The sequence below is a fragment of the Chelonus insularis genome, unplaced genomic scaffold (genome assembly GCF_013357705.1).
Source record: "Chelonus insularis isolate UGA/USDA-ARS -01 unplaced genomic scaffold, ASM1335770v1 scaffold_229_pilon, whole genome shotgun sequence".
In the NCBI taxonomy this organism is placed as follows: Eukaryota; Metazoa; Arthropoda; class Insecta; order Hymenoptera; family Braconidae; genus Chelonus; species Chelonus insularis.
This window is the reverse complement of record NW_023276790.1, coordinates 357778-378141: the sequence shown is the minus strand read 5'-3', so window position 1 is coordinate 378141 and position 20364 is coordinate 357778. Positions and strand designations below refer to the sequence as shown.

Here is a 20364-nt window from a genome sequence, read left to right as displayed (position 1 = left end):
AATTTTTTGTTTGTATATTACATCAATTAAATTAAGATGAACCTTTCTTAATATTATTCATACTTCTCCAAGAGATTCATTATTTATATTTCACAATAAATAAATAATTAAATAACTTTTTTATTTTTTTTTGTTTGAGTAATGCTAGATATTCGTTCAGTTCTAGCGGTGAATTCATTACGTAGCATTAGCTGTGTCGTAACCCCCTACAATATTTGTTTGTAATTTTACACACGATATTAACGGTAATGCATACTTATGATCATTTAATGATAAAAGTTTATAGCGCAATAAACAGTCACACTATTGAATTCATAAAAACCACAATGATTTTTCATTTATTTCTATTCAATTTGTTTTGTTAGAAATGCCTTGTTGACAATCACTTTTATCACTTGTATTTATCTTTCTTCTCTTCAAGGCATCATACGGATTTACAGAAGTCACGCATTTAAACGCACATTTATATTTTGTCGCCCCTACTACTTATCTTGTTCCGCAATGTCTATAAATATCATAAGAGTCTATATACACTTTTCTTTACCCGTGATACTCGTCGCTTGAAAAATATCGAATGAGTACTCTATTAGCATGTCAACGACAACAGTCAAGACGGTTTATGAACATCATTTAATGATGCACCATATTTTTATTTTTCATTCATTCACTAAGACGATGATGTCGGGACACAAGCGATGTATCATCGTGATTGAGAAGAGTCCTCCTTTTTATGAATATCACCACTGTGCATTAACGATGGTTCTAAAGGTCTACCTGATACTCCAGGGCCGGGGCCTGCTCTGTGATGCATATGAAGATTACTAAGTGGTCCAGGACTGGGGTCTTTGGCCCTGAGTGCATTGACTGAAGGTGGGCCATAACCAGCATAAAGTTTAGCTCGTTCTTCTTCTTCAGCTCGGAATGCTGCTGCTGCCATTAACGGATTATACCGCAATTGCTGAAGAGTATCATACTGATAGGGATTTCTAAATGGATCTGAAGTCCAGGGTCCCGTAGGTTGTCCTCCTGGTCCTGAGGGTGGCGGTGGAAAGTGTTGCATTGGATGACCACTCAATGATGAAATCATACTTCTTGACATTGTATGAGGACTTGGCATACTGTGTGGATGTCGTGCCAGATAAGTATGAGGATGGGAATGATGATACCTAGGATCTGGAATAGGACTTGGTCCTTGTCCCGGTCCAGGTCCCGGTGGTGGTGCTCGAGAAAGCATGACAATATCGTCTTCTTTACTTCGTGGCTCCTCTTTGACCCGGACTTCAGTAGGATCCATTGAAACCGCAGAGCCATTTCTCAAAGGCGAACGATCTCGACCCATCACTGAGTGGTGACGATTTTGATGCATCATTCTTTCCCTCTCCATTTCTCGCCTTTCCATTTCTCTACGCTCTTTATCTCTCCTTTCTCGCTCTCGTTCCGCAGCCTCCTGTTGTTTCCTCTTCTCTTCTTTTTCTCTTTCTCGTCGTTCCCTCTCACGTTGCTCCTCTCGTTCTCGCTCTCTACGTTGCCGCTCACGTTCTCTTTCACGTTCACGCTCACGTTCGCGTTCTCTTTCTCGCTCACGTTCTCGTTGTTGTTCCTCCAACTCGGCACGTCTATCTATCGCAGGTGGTTCAGGCTTTAGACTCCAGCCAGCAGTTGTTGGGGGAAAACCAGTCGTTGCTCGTTGCAATCTAATCATCACATGTTGATCAGTTTAAATTCGATAATCAGAGAAATTGTAAAGAGCCAATTTACATACCCTCTCCATGGATCATGAACAGTTGTGGTGAGCCCACTTAAAGAAGGTATTTCTCGCGTTGTCGGATATCCTGATAATGTTGGAAAATTTGGATTAGGTGTTCCAAATGATGCTGGATATCGACCGAATGGAGATATACCCGTACCTAAAAAAATAAATCAAAAAAGTTATAATATTTTTGTAATTTTTAAATATATAGAATAATTTAAAAAAAAAAAGATAATGAATCGACTTAAAATCGAACTTTACATACAAATAATATCTTTCTTTTAATTACAGTTTAAAATGAGATATTTGCAAATATTTATGTTGACAATTATGCAACATCAAAAAAACTTGAATTGTTTTTCATGTGTCGAACCACTAATTAGCTTTATTAGTTGGTGTTCAAATAAAATAGGTCACAGCTAACATGTAAAAGACTTAAATTCAAGTTAAATAGTAAACAGCAAAAAAATTAAGTAAATGAAATTAATTCATTTAAAAAGCAATTACGCGTTAAACTTAATATAAAAAAAAAAGTAAAGCATCAGCTTATTTCATAAATCTTTTTAATAAAGAAAATTCTTCTTTTTACTTTAAGAAGGAATGTAAATAATAAAAGTGCCTCTAGGCATACCTAAATGTGAAGTTGGAGTAGTAAGGAAGCCAACAGGATGAGGAGGTGGTGGAGCAGCAGGATGGCTAGGTGGCATATTGGTAGGAAATGGTGGAGCGATAGGTGGTGCTCCTAGTCCAAGACCAGTTCCAGGACCCCCTGGATAGAGATGACCGGGAGGCCTGAGTAGTTCCGTTTTCGTACTAACGACGTTACCAGCCTTGGCCTCTGCTTGCTCCTTTTGCTGATGGTGATATATCTCCCATGCTATCCTGACATGCATTGCGTTCCATTTTCCAGTCTTCTACAATATATAAAACGTAACCATAAATAATATGTAATTTTTTTGCCATTTAATATTGGGGAATAGTGACGTAGAGTAATGTCTTACTTTTGGTGCAAACGAGCTCATGTGATTTGGAGGAACAAATGGCGTCGAGGGTGGTCCCATTCCGGGATGTAACAAACCGGCATTAAAGCTGGAATAACTGGATAAAGTACTGATATTCCCACGAAAAAATGGAGAATCAACTCCACCCAGTTTTGGAATGTCCTTGAACTAAAAAGAGAAAGTATAAATGAGAAATGTCGAAAATGACAAAACGGAGTGTAAAAGAAATAACAATAATTTATTTAAATGGTTTAAATAAAACTTACTATTGGAGGAGGAAAAAGAGTAGTCGCAGTAGGCGGTGGTAGTAGCGGTGTAGTGTGTTGATGTACATGAGTATGTTGATGTTGATGATGATGCATTTCAGTTCTAAGATACGGTGGTGGTGCAAGATTTCCTACAGCCACAGGAACATTTCTGTCTTGAGAAGCCAAGAATCTATTATCCAACTCTCTCCTCAGGAGGTCTGTTTGTCCTGTAACATGGTTCACCCCTTTGCCAAGTCAGAATTAAGTATACGGTTGAACAATTTGCAATATCGAGAATGATTCGACAATAGGGAGAGATATTCTTGGGTAAAACTTACTTGATTGGAAGAGTGACTCTGCAGAGAATGGATTTGGATTGGTGGTTGGTGGAGGTAATGAAGGTAACGAAGTATGAGGACTGGAGCTGGACACTGGTGGCGGAAGAGGCGCAGCAAACATTGGTGGTGGGAAGTTATGCATTCCTAGAGTGGCTGGCGGCGGTGGAGTTGGCCTTGGCACCGACGTAGCAGTTGCTGGTGATAATTGGGATGTCGTGCTGCTACTGCGGGAGTGAGGTAAGAGACAATTGAAATAGTTAAACGTCAAGTGAGAGTAGTATTGTAGACATAGCATAGTAAGGAGGAGAGAATTAATCTCACCTGATCCATCCTTGAGCCTTAGAGTAAGCGGGTAGACTAGAATTGGCTGGGGAGGAGGTGTTTGGCACACTTACAGGCGTTATACTGCCTCGACTCAAGGTACTCACGTTACTGCTGTAACGGTAAAATATTTAATTGGCAATTTGCAATATTATTATCTGACAAAGTATTGAATTTTATGCCGGTTACCTGTAGCTATCGCGCTCACGATTAGGACTGTGGCCTCGTGGTGAATTATTATTGTTTCTTCCGGCAAGACTGCATGCTACAATGTCTCTGTGAGCAACAGTGTTGGCCGTGGTAACAGTGTTTGTTATGGTAGACACGCAGGTGGTAGTGGCAGCGCTGAGAGGAGTAGTACTACTACTGTTGTGATTAGTTGTGGTACTTCCTATGGTCTGCTTGGCGATGTTGGTGCACGGTGAAGCTCGACTACCTCTCTGGAATTTTTTTAGCAAGAGCAACGATGGTTGACGATAATCTCATTGTCATTCATTTTGTCTTGATGATGATGAAGAGAGAGAGAGATAGACTCACCACGTCGGTCCGCGATGAGGCTGAGTGAGAAGGCGACGGGACAGCAGGAGGGAGGTAAGGACTGTGATTGAGCGCCGTGTATGGTGTATAGAGAGGCGGATACGATGGTTGCGTCTGTGGATACGCGGCCATCGGCATTGGCGGTGGATAACTGGTGGTAGCAGCCCCGTTCGATGGTGCTGCAGGCGTCACACCGAGACTTGCCACTGCGGGACTAGTTGTATGACACGACGAGACAAGTGGTACGTTTGGCGGATGTAACGCTGGTATCGTAGTGTGAGGCTGTTGCGGTAGAGAAGGCGGTGGAAGAGCAGGGGACGCTGGCCGCTGCTGTGGAGCTATTGCACGAGGATTTGCTGCCAGCGGACTAGTCATCTGTAAATAAACGTTCATTATTTCATCAGTAGTGGATTCTTCATTATCTTGTACTTTAAGTAAATTAATACTCACGGGTGGTTGGGATATGTGTGGGGGCAACGTTGGACTGGGAGGACTCGGCGCCGTCGGAACTGGTGCTGAGGCAGGCACAGGGGGAGGTATTGGTGCCGGAGCATCCGTTGCTGGATTTGAAATTTGTCCACCGGTGTCTGGAGGAGAACCCCCAGCGCCGTTTGCCGGCGGCAGAACGTGCGGCGATGAAGATGGCAACTCGTCTGCACATTATCAAATTATCACCATTAATTTTATTCCACCAATTTTACCATTAAATCACTTGCGTCTGATACTTACATTTACGTGGGAGAGGTGGGGTAGAAGATTCAAAGAGTATCGATTCTGCATCCGAGCCCTGGATTTAAGCAAAATTCATCAATTAGTAAATAATCAAAGTATCCAATCATTTGAAATCATTCATTACCACAACACTACTCATTTAATAGAGTAGAAATGATTGAAATAAATAAAAATAACAAGAGTCGTACCTTATCGTCTTCTCCTTCACTATCACACTATAACGAGAAAATTGATACAACGTGTGATTAGCATCAAGTATACATAATTTTATTAGACTCATCAGAATTAACTATCAAAGATAATTGATGATACTTACGATATAACCTTTACCCGAACTGCAATGGCTGCTAGCCTGTAAACACAATTATTACAATATCAGTGGTGAACTTACAACATTACTTTATTAATTCATCAATAAAAATACTAAAATAAATCTTACATCGCTGAGATGGTCCCTGGAACTGTCAGCGTCCTGGCAATCCCTTGGTATACCAGGGCCATGCAATTGTTCCGACGCTCGTCCGCTATCGTCACTTGTACCTGCATCGAGGCCCTGAAATACAATACATATATAGTATAGTCGGTGTTAACACTTGATGTTTTACTAGTGATTTACTAATTGAAACAGATGATAAATGTTTTTATTTTATTACCTGGTTGAGAGTAGAAGGTGTCAGTATGGAATTATGTGTGTAATGATTGTGCTTAAAATGATTTTTGATGTGATGATCACTGTGCCGATTATTCTGCCCGGTATCCACCTTTGGTTTTTCCTCAACTATCGACAACAATGAATGAAGCTTCTTCACATTATTTTTACCCGCTAACTTTATTGCACTCTGAAAAAGTAAAACATTCAATGCATTATTATTTTATTATTATCATCATTGCAATTATTGTTTATCATTACTTATTTTTATTATTATTATTATTATTATTATTAGTGTGTGTGTGTGTGTGTATGTTTTTTTTCTGCAATAAAACACTCAAGGTTTATGAACAATTTAATATCTCACCAGATAGTATGATAATAAAAACGAACCAAGTAAAACAATTAAGTAATTAAGTCAACTATATTAATGTCGTAATAAAAACAAAGTTGCACTACTATAGCACTGGTTTAATCACAAATACGTTGGTCCCACCTTTAAGAAAAATAACTCAGCAATTCGAATGCATATAATCCGGTTTTAGATATGGGCTTTTTTCGCGACGTACTCTCTATACCTTAGTGAGGCTATCAATATAAACATAAAAAAAAACCAGACAAGGAGAGAAATAAAAAGAAAATCAAATGCACCACAACGTCGTTGCAAAAAAAAAACCACACTATATGTTATAAAATGAAGATGAAAAAAAGGAGTAAAATTTGAAAAAATGATCTTTGGTTGGGATTGTACAGTGCTACCGCTGGCGATTCCGCGGGCGCATGAGCCACCGCGCCGTGTGCGTCTCTTGCTTCTCCTCGCGAGTCTTCTGACGTTCAAACTGGATCACACGAGTCCCTCTCTCTATCTTTCGGAACGGAGGCACGATGAGTAAGTGAGTAGAGACAGAGGAGGAGCATAAGAAAATGGTGGGTAAAGAAAAGGATGAGTACAAGGGACAGAGTTGATAATAATTAAATGCTTGTACACGGATTGTTATGTATAAATTGATGTGGTGATATATTTTCAGGTGTAACGATTAAACGAATAAAAGGTGGAGAAATATCGTCCAAAGGTATAGAGAGAGAGAGAGAGAAAGAGAGAGAGAAAGGGAAAGAGGGATAAAGAGAGAGTGGATAAAAGGGTGATGATGATGTTGTGTATAACAAGGTTTATATGGCGACGCGATTATTACACGACGACAACAAGAGGTGCAATAGGATGACCAAAACGACGGCGATGTTGACGACGACGAGTATGCGGTGATGAAGGATCGAGCGAACGTGAGAGAGCGCGAGTTTGATGAAGTAAAGCGACAGCAGCAGGCACAGAGAGAGCACACGAGAGTCGAGGATGTCGTGCACGAGATGTGCAACGCGAGGGGGTAGTGGGGAAACTGAGGAACGCGCGTACGCGGCGAAAAGAGGAGAGAGAAGCAACGGAAGGTGGAGAGGAACGAGGGATAGAAATTCGCAAGTCGCGACGAGTCGAAGGTGGAAGAGGAGGTTAACGCGCAGGAGAGGGAGACGAAAGTAAAGGTGGTAGGGATCATGCAAGTGAGACAAGTAGTTGAGGGATAAGAGTGCGAAAAAGATAGAACAAGAAGACATTGACCGAACCAACAGCCGTACGACAAGGCCTCCACACCGCGTAGTCAAGCCAGCTGTGGAAGGAGAAGGTGCTCTCTGCAAGTCGATTTCACTCTCCTCTCCCACATTCTCATCGTTGTCGTACGTCCACCACCACCACCACCATCACCTCCTCCTCCTCCTCCTCCTCCTTCTCTTTTGCTTTTATGCTCCTGATATCGCCGCTAGTTTGCCCAACATGGGAAAGAAAGAAAAGCCCGTACCACTCTGAGGGTAAAAACACGTTGTATTACGCCGGTGCAAACTGATATTTTCTCTTCCTCCACCTGCGCACGTGTGCCAACTGTGCATGCGTCAGCAGCGTACTCGTTTTCATTCTTTTTACTATAAAGAAGAAATGGGGAAAAAAATTCTAAATTGAGTGCGGGAAAAAAAGCTTTTGGTTGCGGGGTAACATAACAATAAAAGTAAGAAAGAAAATGACGAGTTTAAAAAAAGAAGAAGAATAGAAAAAAAAGGTACCTTTTCCATATAGTCTACTCTCATCGAAGGAATCCGTTTGAGCAAACGTAAATAGAAAAGAAGGGTTGGAAGAGAGACTTGAGAAAAACCGGTAGGTTTAAAGAGCGCCGCTGGAGGTGGATCGGCAAAGCAACCGTTCAAGAAATGTAAGAAAAGAAAAAAAAAACCGAAGAAACGACATAAGCAGAAGGATATCAAGACAAAGACAAGGAGAATCCCGTGGGCAAATCGTAGGTCGCGGAACGGGGCCTTCTTCTCTTCGTCAAGTTGAATCCTCGGATTCATTCTCTCTCCTTTACAATCCTCCTTTTTTATCTCACTCTTTCGCATGTGCAATTTATAGCAACGTTGCCACGTTGTTTGCACCACTGACGCTCGCGCATTTTCACTTACACACACTCATACGCATTACACATCAATGTATTTGTTTGCACACACTGCCAGAATATTCGTGTACTCTAATCAGTAGACTCTCTTTTACATTCGCGCAGTTGCACACATCTCGTGGGGATGTATAACACAGATACGTCGACGCGTTTAATCGCTCATCGTCGACGTGAGACTAAACGTGTTATGTCATCGCCAATCCGGTGTGTGTATACATGCTCACGCATCACAGCGGGAGTAAAATAGGGAAAGATGTGTGTATATATACACATGAATAAAGAGAGAAACGTTATTGCGGCTTTTCCAAAACGATTTTACGCGTCGATGTACACTTAATTGATTACGTTATGATGGTCCCATTTAAAAGTAATCCCAATTTCCATTGATTGCTATGCTCTGTGGTCTCGCAGCTTACACATATCTATTTCGATTCACCAACTCATTTATCGACAGATATTTTCTTAATTAATTGTAGATGAATATTAATAACTACACGACACTCAAATTAACTTGTCAACCTGAATATATTAGTTTATTTTTTTTTTCTCTCCTTTACCCTTTCTCTCTCTCTCTCTCTCTCTCTTAAATATACATATAAATTGTTCTCTTTTTTTTTGTTGCCTTCTGTTGCTGTTTTTTTTTCCTTCCTTTTTTTTTTTGTAATTAAACAACATGCAATCAAGTTAAGTGGATAATAGGCGACTAAAGTAAATAAGTTAAGATGTTTGATAAACTAGAACGACGACAAATTATCCACGATGTATCGTAACACCACACGGATAAATTTGCCCGATTACGGTGGTCGACAACGACTTGAGGTAATTCTTGTGCAATTGTAACCACGCGAACATGGGTCTCGGTCGCCTTGAGTACTTCCATTCTTACATTGAGAAGAGCGTAAGCGCCTGTTGAGAACTCAACTTGAGAATAGCAGTGAAGAGAGGAAACATTAGACACAAAATATACAATACATAACAACTAAATGTAACAGGGATGAAGATGAAATTGTGAGTAAAGGGGGAAGAGAGACATGATTTTCTTAGTAGTTTCCGACTACATATAAAACTTGAATAATCGTGTTTATCCTTATAAAGCTGTATTGCCCCCGAGGGCGCGTCTTAATATAGTCAGACCAAGATAATCCGTCGTTGGGAGAAGCCATTCGTGATTCAAGCACGCGACGAAGCAATTTCGCATACACTTGAGTAGAGAATCTGTGCAGTAGAATATGAGAAGGAAAAGAAACTCACTGGGAGAAAGAAGAAAGAAGAAAAGATTACAACGAATAAAAGTAGAGCAATTCTTTTGTGACTTTCTAGTGCTCGTTCAAGCGATCTTATACATGCTTCTTGATGTTTGATTACCTTTTTCACTCAAAGTTTCAATATTACAACGAAATAAAACATAAATGTGGATATGTATAGAGATTTTAAATGGATATTTATCGTTGGAGATACATTGTTGTCTAGACAACGTATTTTGTTTTACTTGCATTCTTTTGTCAAATATTACATTTTTATAACTAATGAAAACAACTTGCAATGAAATTCTAAAATAAATTAGATTTTTTTTTAAATCAAATGTTTGAGAAATTTATGTTCATGTTTTGTTATATTAATAATAATAAAGATCTAAAAAGAATAGAAGTAGTATCGACATTTTTTGCATCATGTAGGATCTTTGAGATACAAAACAGATCAAAGGATTTGGTGATTAGTATTACTGAGAATTTTAAACTTAATCATGTTTAATTAAAATTCATTAAAACGTCTTAAAAACTACTTGATTGATTTTTTCGAATTTTCTTTCCGGTAAGTAGAATTTTAAAATTAAATAAAATAGTGATTGAATTTCACCTAAGTTGGATTATGTAAAAATAAAATAATGAGTATACTGCAAACCCAAGTGTTTAAAAACTAAACACTTAAAATGTTTGCAATGTTGGACATCATAAACAAACTATGGCAATTTTATAGTCGACTTTTAAACGCTTCTTGCCGTTTACCAAAATGCTATAGTTTTTTTATGGTGGTCAACATTGTAAACACTTAAAGTGATTTATCACCAAACACTTGAATTCTTTCGGATTTGCAGTGCAGAGATTATCAATTAGAGAATGTGATAATTAGAATAATAATGTTAAATTTTGAGTTTAATATTTTAAATAATTTTATTATTTAAGCATAGTGACAATAATCACTGGAAAATAAAAAATGTGTAGTTTTAATTAATTGGTTTATCAATTAGGTAATTACTTTATCAAATTAATAAGAATCTATTGGAAAATTAACAGATCTATAGAACAAGTAGTTTACACAAGAATATAATGTACAATCAATTTTTTTATCAGAGTTTTTCTCATTCGAATTAATTTTAATTGAAAAAGAATAGTTATTCTATAGTTTATTGTATTACTTGATTATTTTAATGAATCAAACCTGATGTTTAGAAATAAAACAGTGAAAATTGTATTATTCTTTTTGAATTTTGTACATTTCTTATATGAGGACACTGCAAATCTCGAATTTGGAAGTGTTTTAATTTAAAACATTTAAAGTTTTCTAAAATGACATCACCCATTTCATTAACATTGTAGTCACTTTTTAAACACTTTCAAGTGCATTTAAAGTGACTACAATGTCAATCGATCGGGTGACGTAACTTTTAAAACACTTAAAAGTGTTTTAAATCAAAACACTACGATTTGCAGTGGAGTGTCTGTTCAAAAGGTCCTATATTTCCATGATAAACAAATTCCATAGGAAGCAATAAAAAGTATTTGAATTGTTTATTGAATTATAATAAAAATTGTTATTATTGTATTTGACGCAGATCAGGCTAATTAATATACAGTTTCATTTCATTAAAACATTACATTATATTAATTGTAAATAATGAAAATGAATTCTTTCCTACAAGAAAATAGGTCCTTTTAAACAGACACTCCTCATATGTATGTAGTGTTGATTAGATAAACATTTTTTTTTAAACTAAAAACAAAAGAAAAAATAACAACATTTTATATTTTAAAATCATAAAATAACATTAATGGAAAGATTAGTGTAGAAAAACCCCACAAAGTTGTTTATTGTTAATAAAAAAATCAGAGAAAAATTTTAATAATTTCTTGGAGTAAAAATAAGCAGATACTTAGGAAGTAATTTGTTGTTATTCTTTGAATTTTGCAATTAAAATTACGGTTTTATTAAATTTTTTAACAATCAAATGTTGGATAAGTCATTAAAATAAATTATCAGTAACACTCATTAAATATTTTTCTTTACTAAAAAAAAGAAAAAAATGTAATAGAAATTATTCACTTCTGTTTTATCAAAGTTGAATATAATTTATCTCTATTACTTGAAATAAATGAATTTTTAATGAAGCTTATACTGGTGATATTTGTTAACTAATTGGTATATCTTTGACCATTTATTAATGAAAAAAGGAAGAAATGAAAACTCAAATAAAACAACAAGCGTAGAATATGATGATGAATTTCAATTATTTAAATAACTCTTGAATTACCAACTTGTAGAGCACTCAGTATTTCAACAGCTCAATGTAAAAATGTGGAGAACATAATAATATATTTCATATAGTGTAAATATTATGTTTATTCATAACACACTGATAATTTGTGTCAATTCTCATTTTTCATGTTAATTAATTGACTGGTAATTGATAACCGATTGAATAAATAATAGAGTTGTCTCGTGAGTTATTAAATTCAATTATAATGAAACAAAAATTAGCAATGATGTAAAACTTATTAATAGAAACATTTAACTTTACATCAAGTATTAATAAACAATTGATATTCTTTTTTTTCTTTTTTTTGTTTTTGCATTTAAAATTTCCACACCGCTTGAATAGTTATTATATAAAAATTTCAATGGTACCAGAAAATGTATCACACAAAGAAAACAATTTTGCACTTGAACAAGCATAAAAAAGTGATCAAATGAAATTTTTATTTTATCAAGTTTAAATGTATTTTTTTTTTTTTTTCGTTATTTTTATTCTCTAATAATTCCTATAGTTTCCGTTTATATTTTAATGTAATTTTCTTGACATGTAGATGGATATGTAAAATGAGCCATTTATCGCCTGAGTAAGAGTAATAATCAACTTGGTGTCTATCAGCTATTTGCTCCATCAATTAATGACGCAGATAAATGGATGATAACATTTATGAATTGATATTTGTTTTAAATTTAACTTATATAGGGCAAATAAACTGACTCATAGACAATGAAACCTAAAAAAAAGAAACAAGATTGATCAAATGAAATTATTCTACAAATTTAAAATTACTTTTGTTCAAATAAAACATTTTTTTCATTTCTTTTTTTGCTCAATTAAAAAAAAAAAGTTATTCTCATTTTTTTAATTTCACAAAAAATTGTTTTAATTAACGTATTAATATACGTCGATATTTAAATTTAAATAATCCTTGTCAAGCAAAAAATAGTCATATAAATAATTAATAAAGTTTAAACCCAAGAATAAAATAATTAAAAAATTTTTTCTATCTCGCAAATTACATAAAATAACATAATGTTTATGAGTTATGTAAATTTATGATAATTAAAATAATGAAATATTTTTAAAATAAATAATTATATCAAATAATATTTCAATTTAAGATAATAACAATTTTCCATATCAAATGTCAATCAACTAATTGAAAATTTATAATAATCAATCAAATGGATATTTATTAAAACAAATAATTAATTCATATTAAATGAATGAATTTATTAATATTCATGAAATAGAATAAACTAAATTATACTCGTACATCTGTATGAGAATACCAATCTATTGGTTCATTTATCCTAATCAAAATTAGTGTAAACAACTACCACAACAATTGAATTAATATGTTAACATAAAATTTAAACAAAATTACTATCTATTTACTTGACACCTCTGTAATTAATTTACGTAATAGAAGAATATAAAGAGGTAAAAATAATGGTGAGAACACATTGCTTCTAATATCGTGTAATATAATAGCTGATTTATATCACAGATCAGAGGTTAATTAAAAAACTTCTAATGGTAATAAAGAACAAAAGAAAAGTGAATTTTTTTTAACAAGTGTTTTTTTTTGTTTTTTCAAGTCAATTACAGACATTTGCATTGAGGGTGGCAAAAAATTCAATAATCGGATAATTTCCATGAATTGATTTACACAGATTGACGGACTCAAGAAAATATGATTAAGCAGTGAGGGATAATTGTAGGGCATTGAGAGGAGTAAAGGTGAGAATTGATAAACTTGTTTTTACGTTTTAATATAAACACATATATAGACATCAATAAATTAGCATTAACACGCATATTCATATGTATTATATTATCATTATCAATATCATTATATGCAGCGATGCGAGTTAATATCAGATATCCGGAGCAGATTAATCGAGGGAATTCAACTCTTGTTGGCAAGTCAATACTCGGAGACAATCGTGGAATGTCAGTGTCAACTTTGGATCACGCGATATGCCGACTAGACTTGTCGTGTCTACATTACGAGATATTTTATCCTCTTCCCGTATACTATTTATTTACACTTGTCAGTTACAAACGACACGTCAGGTATATACACACACACATACACACAATGTTTTTATATTCAACGTCATTTTATCAATCAACAGATGCTTATTAAATCACCTTGTGTATATTTTAACTGATTATTGTATTGTTAAGTAATCATTTTAATAATTATAACTTTATACACAATTAGTTAAAACAACTTTAGTTAAGAAGGAAAAAAAATTTTATGAAATTTTATTCCTCTTCTCTTTGGAGATAAAAAATTGTTCACGTGTCAGCAATGGTATCATTGATATCAATGCTTGAATATATTTAATACAATAACAACTACTGACATTTATTTTATTATTACTTTTTATCATTTTAATTTCTCTCTAAATCTACTATTGTTCGTTTTGTTATGTACTTTTAATAAGTTAATTATTCAATCCAACATTTTTATGTCATGTTTATCGTGATGTAAAATCAGTTATTTCTCAGTAGAAGATAATATTTTGCTGTAAATGTGCAGAAAATAGCCATTGGTTGTAATTGTAATATCGAATTTTTTTATTATTAGAGTATTAATAAAACTATGAAACAATGTTTTGTCTTTTTTCTTCTTATTGTTACTGAATAAAACGAAAAAATATATATTTAATAGAAAAAAAAATAATAATAATAATAATAATAAATGGAGCAAAGTTATTTTGATGTGAATGATTAATTCAAATTGATACATAAAGTGCAACTTTAAGTGTTTGAGAATTGTTTTAAAATAAAACCCATAAAATGCAGCCATTGTAAACTACCGTAAACACACTATAGAAAATTTGTAGTCACTTTTTCCAAGTTTAAGTGTTTTAAAATCGACTAAACAATTTCTGTAGTTTATTTACAACGTTTTACATTAAGTAGACTTTATGTGATTTATTTCAAAGAGACTTGAATTTAAACTGTAAAATAAAAATCAATATTTTGGAATAATTAATTTTTCCTCTTTTTTCCCCATTAATAACTATTCTTTGTTTCTTGTTACTATGCCATTACAAATAACGCTGACTCATTTTTCGATTTTTATCGAAAACTAAATTATGAAAAAATTTATGGTGATAAATCAATTATAAAGTTATTTATGGTGATAACTACTGTTTTATGACAACTTAAATATTAGTGATGTTATAAAATTGTAATAAACAAATTAAGATGACACTTTTCTAATAAAAATAATATTTTATGTCGAGAAGGTAAAATCTTGGTGGATAAAATGATTGTTGAATTTAATTGATTTAACTTAAATGAAATAAATACATAATGATGAAAGCACTTCTATTTTTACGAATTCCTGACTTCGAAGAGACTGATAAGTTTATAAAACAGTCTGAATTACATTCAATAAGTTTAAAATAATGTAATAAATTAATTATGAAATTATTGTGATCTAGATTGACAGATAAATTTATTTGTTAAAAGGAATCAATAGTGAAGAATAAAAATAATAAATAATGAATTTAAATCGATAAAATGAGTTTGTTAATAATGAATATATCCTGCTAGTTGTCATGTCTTATTAATTAAAAGTGGTCTGATTTTATTATTTAGGACTTTAAATGGAAATTCTGTTAAATATAAATTTATTAAGAGTTCATGAAAGTGGAGTAATTTAATAAAATTGATTATTGAAAATTTTCATAATTAAAGGAAGCTTTTTCACAAAGATAACTTGCTTCTTTATTGAGTGATAAAAATATTAATTATTGATAAAAAAAAATTTTCATGAATTTCATTTGGAAGATATAACTTATTCATTTATTTCCTCAATAAAATTTAATTTACCTTAAAAATTTTTTCTTCTTTATTTTAATTGTTTTTAATTTTAAAGAAATTTGATCTTTTAAATAACATTTTTTTATCTATGGATATTTCAAAAAATATATCAAGATAAATTGTCTTTACACAGATGTGATCTAGAGGGCTATATTAATTCAAAATGTTTTTGAAATATACAGTAGATAATAATACTTGAATTTTTATTGAACAACATTGTATCAATTTTTTTTTTAGCATTTGTAAATCGACATTAATCTTTACCAACTATTTTCACTAATATAGAAATCTCAAAATAGTTTTATTATTATTTCAGCTGTATTTTACAGCACAAACAAATAAAACTGATCTCAGTAACATTTGAAAAGAAAAAAAATTTTTTTTTATCCTTCAAGATAAAATAAAAAGTAAAATGTTACATTAATATGTCTAGAGTTATAAAAAGTCAAATGTCAATAAAAATTTCTCATAAATATATTTTTCACATAAAAAACACAAACGTAGTTATAATTAGAGTTTCAAAGCATCAATAAATCCTAACATAATTCGTTATTTACAAAAATGAAAAATTACAGTTAAATATTATGGAGAAATCACGTTTAAAAAGAGAAACATTGAATGAAATATTATTCACCTCGTTAAAGAACAGTAAAGGTACATTTTAAATCTTGCATAAATAAACAGTATGTTCTTTTATAGAAAACATAGTAATTTTTATTTAAAATTGCTATAATAACTTTAATTAAGAATGTGTCTGTATAAAATTTGTTATTTTTTAATGTCTCAGTTGCAGTTTATACATTCAGTATAAAGCAAGTAAAAATCAGTTATGAAACCAAATAGAGTCAACACGAGCACAAAAGCGATTATTGTAATATGCAGCAAAAATCTTTTATTGAATTATTCCTCTTTTTGCGCCAGTGAGATACGATTCAACTTTTTTTTTATCTTATTCTGATGAAAAGCGAATAATTTACAAGAGGATTAAGCGTGAATTCCAGCTTCAAAGTGTCTCTACCAGCGGAAAATGAAGATGATAAAGCAAAAAAGCCAAGCGTAACCTAGATTATTAAATTTGTTCAGACTAAGTCTTTTGAGCTATGAAAATATTTAGAGTGTAATTTTACAGCTTCTAAATATTTTATTTTTAACGTAATCTAACGACATTTTATAAAATGAATGCATGTTCTCATTTTCATTCCCCCCTGGGGTATTAATTAAATGTAAGTGGCTTTGTAACACGTGTCAACAGTCTGACAATGTTAAATTAATCACTTTCTTCAACATGATAAATTTAGTCAGTAAGAAAAGGAAAAAAAAATAACAACAACAAATGTATAGATGTGGACGTTGTTAGTGGTTTTATGATGATAGAAAGATGATGTGTATAAAAACAAATAGATGATCTATATAAAGATAATAATCAAGTAACCGTATAAACTCGAGTAAAATCACAGTAGCCGAGAGATGAGAAAAGAGTAAAGAACATAAATATAAAGAATCGTCTGTCTCCAAGGCATAAAAAGACTCAGCTTTTGTGTGTAATGTTTTTCTGAAAGTCGGAAAATGCGAAAAGGAGACATGGAAGGAAAACAAGATACAAAGAAAAAGTTGCCCCAAGAGAAGAAGCACAAGAATCTGAGCAACAGAAAAAGACAGAAAAATATAACCGATAACCAGTTGTCCCGGAATCCCAGGGTACACTACACACTACTGACGAAGAGAGAAGAAATTCTTGGACAAAGTTTCCTCGATAGAATCACTGCAAATAGCTTCTGTCACCGCACCAACAGCAGTCCAACAGGGACATGTATGAGTTTTCTTTTCGTTCTCTCTTTTTTACATTATCACAATCTCCGCCTCATCATCATCATCAACAACTACTTGCTCATCTACTTGTCTTTGTCTGATACTCGTCCTCCTACGACCAGCGTTTAATTGACACGCGGGTTAATGATAGATGTTACGAGATGATTATCTGGGAAACGTGTCACAGCTGTGAGTTTATGCATCGCGAGTCCTCATTGATGGAGAGAATGGAGATGCTGGAGGTAGAGATGATGAAAGACAAGACGTGAGGTAAAATACAAGAGTGAAAGAGAACAAGAATGAAGAAAGAGTGAGAGAGAAGTGAAAGTGAAATATATATCTAGAATATAGCAAGTTATGTATACACTAGAGTTGTATATTTTGTATCAGTAAAGAAATAACGAAAGTCCGGATATAAATGTCACTCTTCTTAACAGGTGGAGAGGAAGTATCGACTTGACACGGGATATCCTTTGTTCTGCTTTACATGATCAAATTCAAGCTTCAGCAAGGCAATAAATTCAATAAATTCTTCCTGAGATTGAGAGAGTACTCTCTTTTGACTCTCTTTACTTTGTCGACAACAATAAATTAAATGTCTGCATGTTAATCTCTTTCTCTCTCCATGCTCTCGCTGTTTCTGTGTTTTGGCAGAGAAAACAAAAAAGTTTCAACAATTTTAAACGTCACGCGAGTAGACAAAGAGAAAGGTCTTTGATTCTATTACGACACACTATAGTCGTTGCCAAAAATTACTTGGCACAAATTATCAACACTATGACAATTGTACTAATTGATGGATCCGTTAGCTCGACAAACGAGACGTAATAACTGATATAAAAAAATGACTCTTTTTCATTAGTTGGTTTACTTCCATAGCCTGTGTGTTACATGTAAGTATAATAGAAGATTAAAAGCGATAATGAGAGTTAATATCAGTAAATGTGTAATGTTGATAAAGAAAAAATAATTTACCTCGAGGTCCTCGTAAGTACGGAAAGCAAGTATGGCAAATCCGTCGATAATGTCCTCCTCAAAGGGTGGCTCCTTGGCGTTGGCTCCGGCAAGGGAGGACTTCTTTCTAGGTCTGGGTGGCCTGGGCGGGCGGGGTGGTCGTGGATGATTATCTCGAGGACGATTGCCCCTAGAGAGTTCAAGTCCGAGGCCACCAGGTTCCTCGTCTTCACCACTATGGCTATCCTCTTCGTCCGGTCGTTGCCTTGCCGCCTGCTGTTGTTGCTTTGCACTTGCAAGACTCTCCCGTTGAGCCAGAATCCTTTGGGCACGCTCACGTCGCCTGTTACGCTGGTTTCTCTGTTTAATCTCGATCTCCATGTCGATCCTCACACCAAAGAGGGAGACCGCGTCGTCGGGGACACGCTAGGAGCCGGCGCCGACGGCGGTCAGCTTCCAGGGTACACCCCGTGTTCTTTTGTGTCAATCTCCAATGGAGAAAACACCAACCACCGACACCACCTCAACGCGGTACATACTGTTCTGTCAAGGTTCCTTAGGTTTTTCCCCCCGGCACGTCTTTCCCCTTCTTATCAGCTAAATAACCGCGACGAGAGCTCTTCTTCCTCAAGTCCTATCTCCTTTCCTCACACGGTATATCCACAGCTTGCACATCGATCGCTCGGAGTGTAGACAACGCTCGGCACCGTCGCTCAGGCTTTCTTATTCCAGCTGCAAGACAAAATTCCATTTACAAAACTGCACCTTTACACCTTTTATGTACATACATATATATCTATGTCAGTATGTGTCAACTTTTGTATATATACTTTTGTACATTGATGGTTATACATTAACACATATACATTTTTTATATACTCACTTTTTGTCTTCACGCTTCCACTACGAGTACGCACGAGTACTAGAGGTACGTACGTACTCACTCACTCACGCACGCACTTTTCGTTTAAACATATCATTGCTCTGATTTGAAAATTTTCAATTATCACAAATACTCATAGTCACTATTGTTAATACACACATCCTTCAAGTCTAATCCGCCCAATGATCCTATTTTCCTCCTTCCCCCTGCTCTGTCTTGTAGTATCACTCCACTCTCTTAGACACTGCACTCTATTTTTTTTTTTTGGAGTAACTCAACTAAACTGGATTGCTCTGAAATTCATGTATGGTACGTACGTACAAACGTTGGGACGGGCCGGGCCCTATCGTGCGTCCGCGTTCCGATCAAAATGTACCCGAAGGCACGTACACCGATTGTTTGGAATGGCGGACCGAACAGGCACGCACAGTTGCCGCATCGTGTGGTAAAAATGGCCGCGACCTGTCTCCGCACACTAGAAAACCCTCGCTGTTGTGTACGGCTGGCATTTATCCACGGTACGGGGCCTGGCCGTAAGCCCCGTGCCGCGATGATACCATGGCCCAATGCGACAATCGTCCTACGTCACGTAGCAATTTAATTCTTACTTCTTCACCGTCAATCTGACTTTCACCCACACAATACTTGGATAGAAAGCTTGTTGGACTAAATCCACGACACTTAGACGCACTCTAAAACACCACTGGACACGCACACGCCCTTAATTACACGCGAACCGACCATGGGCCCGCGATTACGGATTATTGTTCTCTGGAGTACCGTACATTCTGTCAGCAGCACTCTCCGTACCCGAGAACATGGCGTACGTAGTACAACATCGTCGAAGAGCACAAGAACTGGATGAGGGAGAGAGACAGTTTGTTACTAGGGGGTTGCACACAACCGAGAGGGATGCAAAAAAGAGTGGGAAATCCAAAGAGAAAGGAAACGAGAGCGGAGAATTTAAAGGCTGACAGAGACCGATAGAAACTCTCTGTGAGAGCTTCGGTCAGTAGACATGCACTAGCGCCTCAAAACAACTGAGACGATGCACAGCGTGCAAACGCGGTGATGAAACTGCGCTGTTTAGCCTTAAACTTTGTAATTATTATAGATGGCACCATCTCATGGCGTTATTAGTTACTTTTTAAATCGCCAGAGTCCGTGTTCTGTGAGCGCGTAAATTTAAATATTCATCAAATTGAGTGACTCCAAAAAAAATATTTTTAAATAATTCTTCTGTAGTAAATACATACATAAAATGATCATATT

The 20364-nt window shown here is 34.8% G+C and overlaps 1 protein-coding gene across 3 annotated transcripts; it reads right to left on the bottom strand.

Moving 5' to 3' along the window:
• Positions 1–13: 13 nt before the first annotated feature.
• On the bottom strand, positions 14–20157 carry tay (tay bridge). Of its 3 annotated transcripts, none has more exons than XM_035093504.1 (17): positions 19093–20157; positions 18231–18941; positions 5581–5766; positions 5367–5480; positions 5244–5279; positions 5116–5142; positions 4925–4982; positions 4646–4848; positions 4196–4570; positions 3848–4098; positions 3659–3772; positions 3338–3561; positions 3018–3244; positions 2752–2919; positions 2382–2664; positions 1763–1907; positions 14–1694 (listed from the first exon to the last, which is right to left on the bottom strand). In XM_035093504.1, the coding sequence occupies exons 2-17, from the start codon at positions 18588–18590 to the stop codon at positions 701–703; spliced, it is 3765 nt and encodes a 1254-aa protein (XP_034949395.1). In that variant the 5' UTR covers positions 18591–18941; positions 19093–20157; the 3' UTR covers positions 14–700. The 3 variants fall into 3 exon arrangements, with proteins under 3 accessions (XP_034949395.1, XP_034949397.1, XP_034949396.1); XM_035093506.1 differs by having other exon boundaries at positions 3018–3226; XM_035093505.1 differs by having other exon boundaries at positions 3659–3769.
• Positions 20158–20364: the final 207 nt, after the last annotated feature.

Bases quoted from the DNA above. Each gene is read 5' to 3' on its own strand.
- tay (XM_035093504.1), bottom strand. From the start codon at position 18,590: ATGGAGATCGAGATTAAACAGAGAAACCAGCGTAACAGGCGACGTGAG. The intron at 4,571-4,645 runs GTGAGTATTAAT...GTTTATTTACAG, and splicing joins CACACATATCCCAACCACCC to ATGACTAGTCCGCTGGCAGC. The intron at 2,665-2,751 runs GTAAGACATTAC...TATATATTGTAG, and splicing joins TGAGCTCGTTTGCACCAAAA to AAGACTGGAAAATGGAACGC.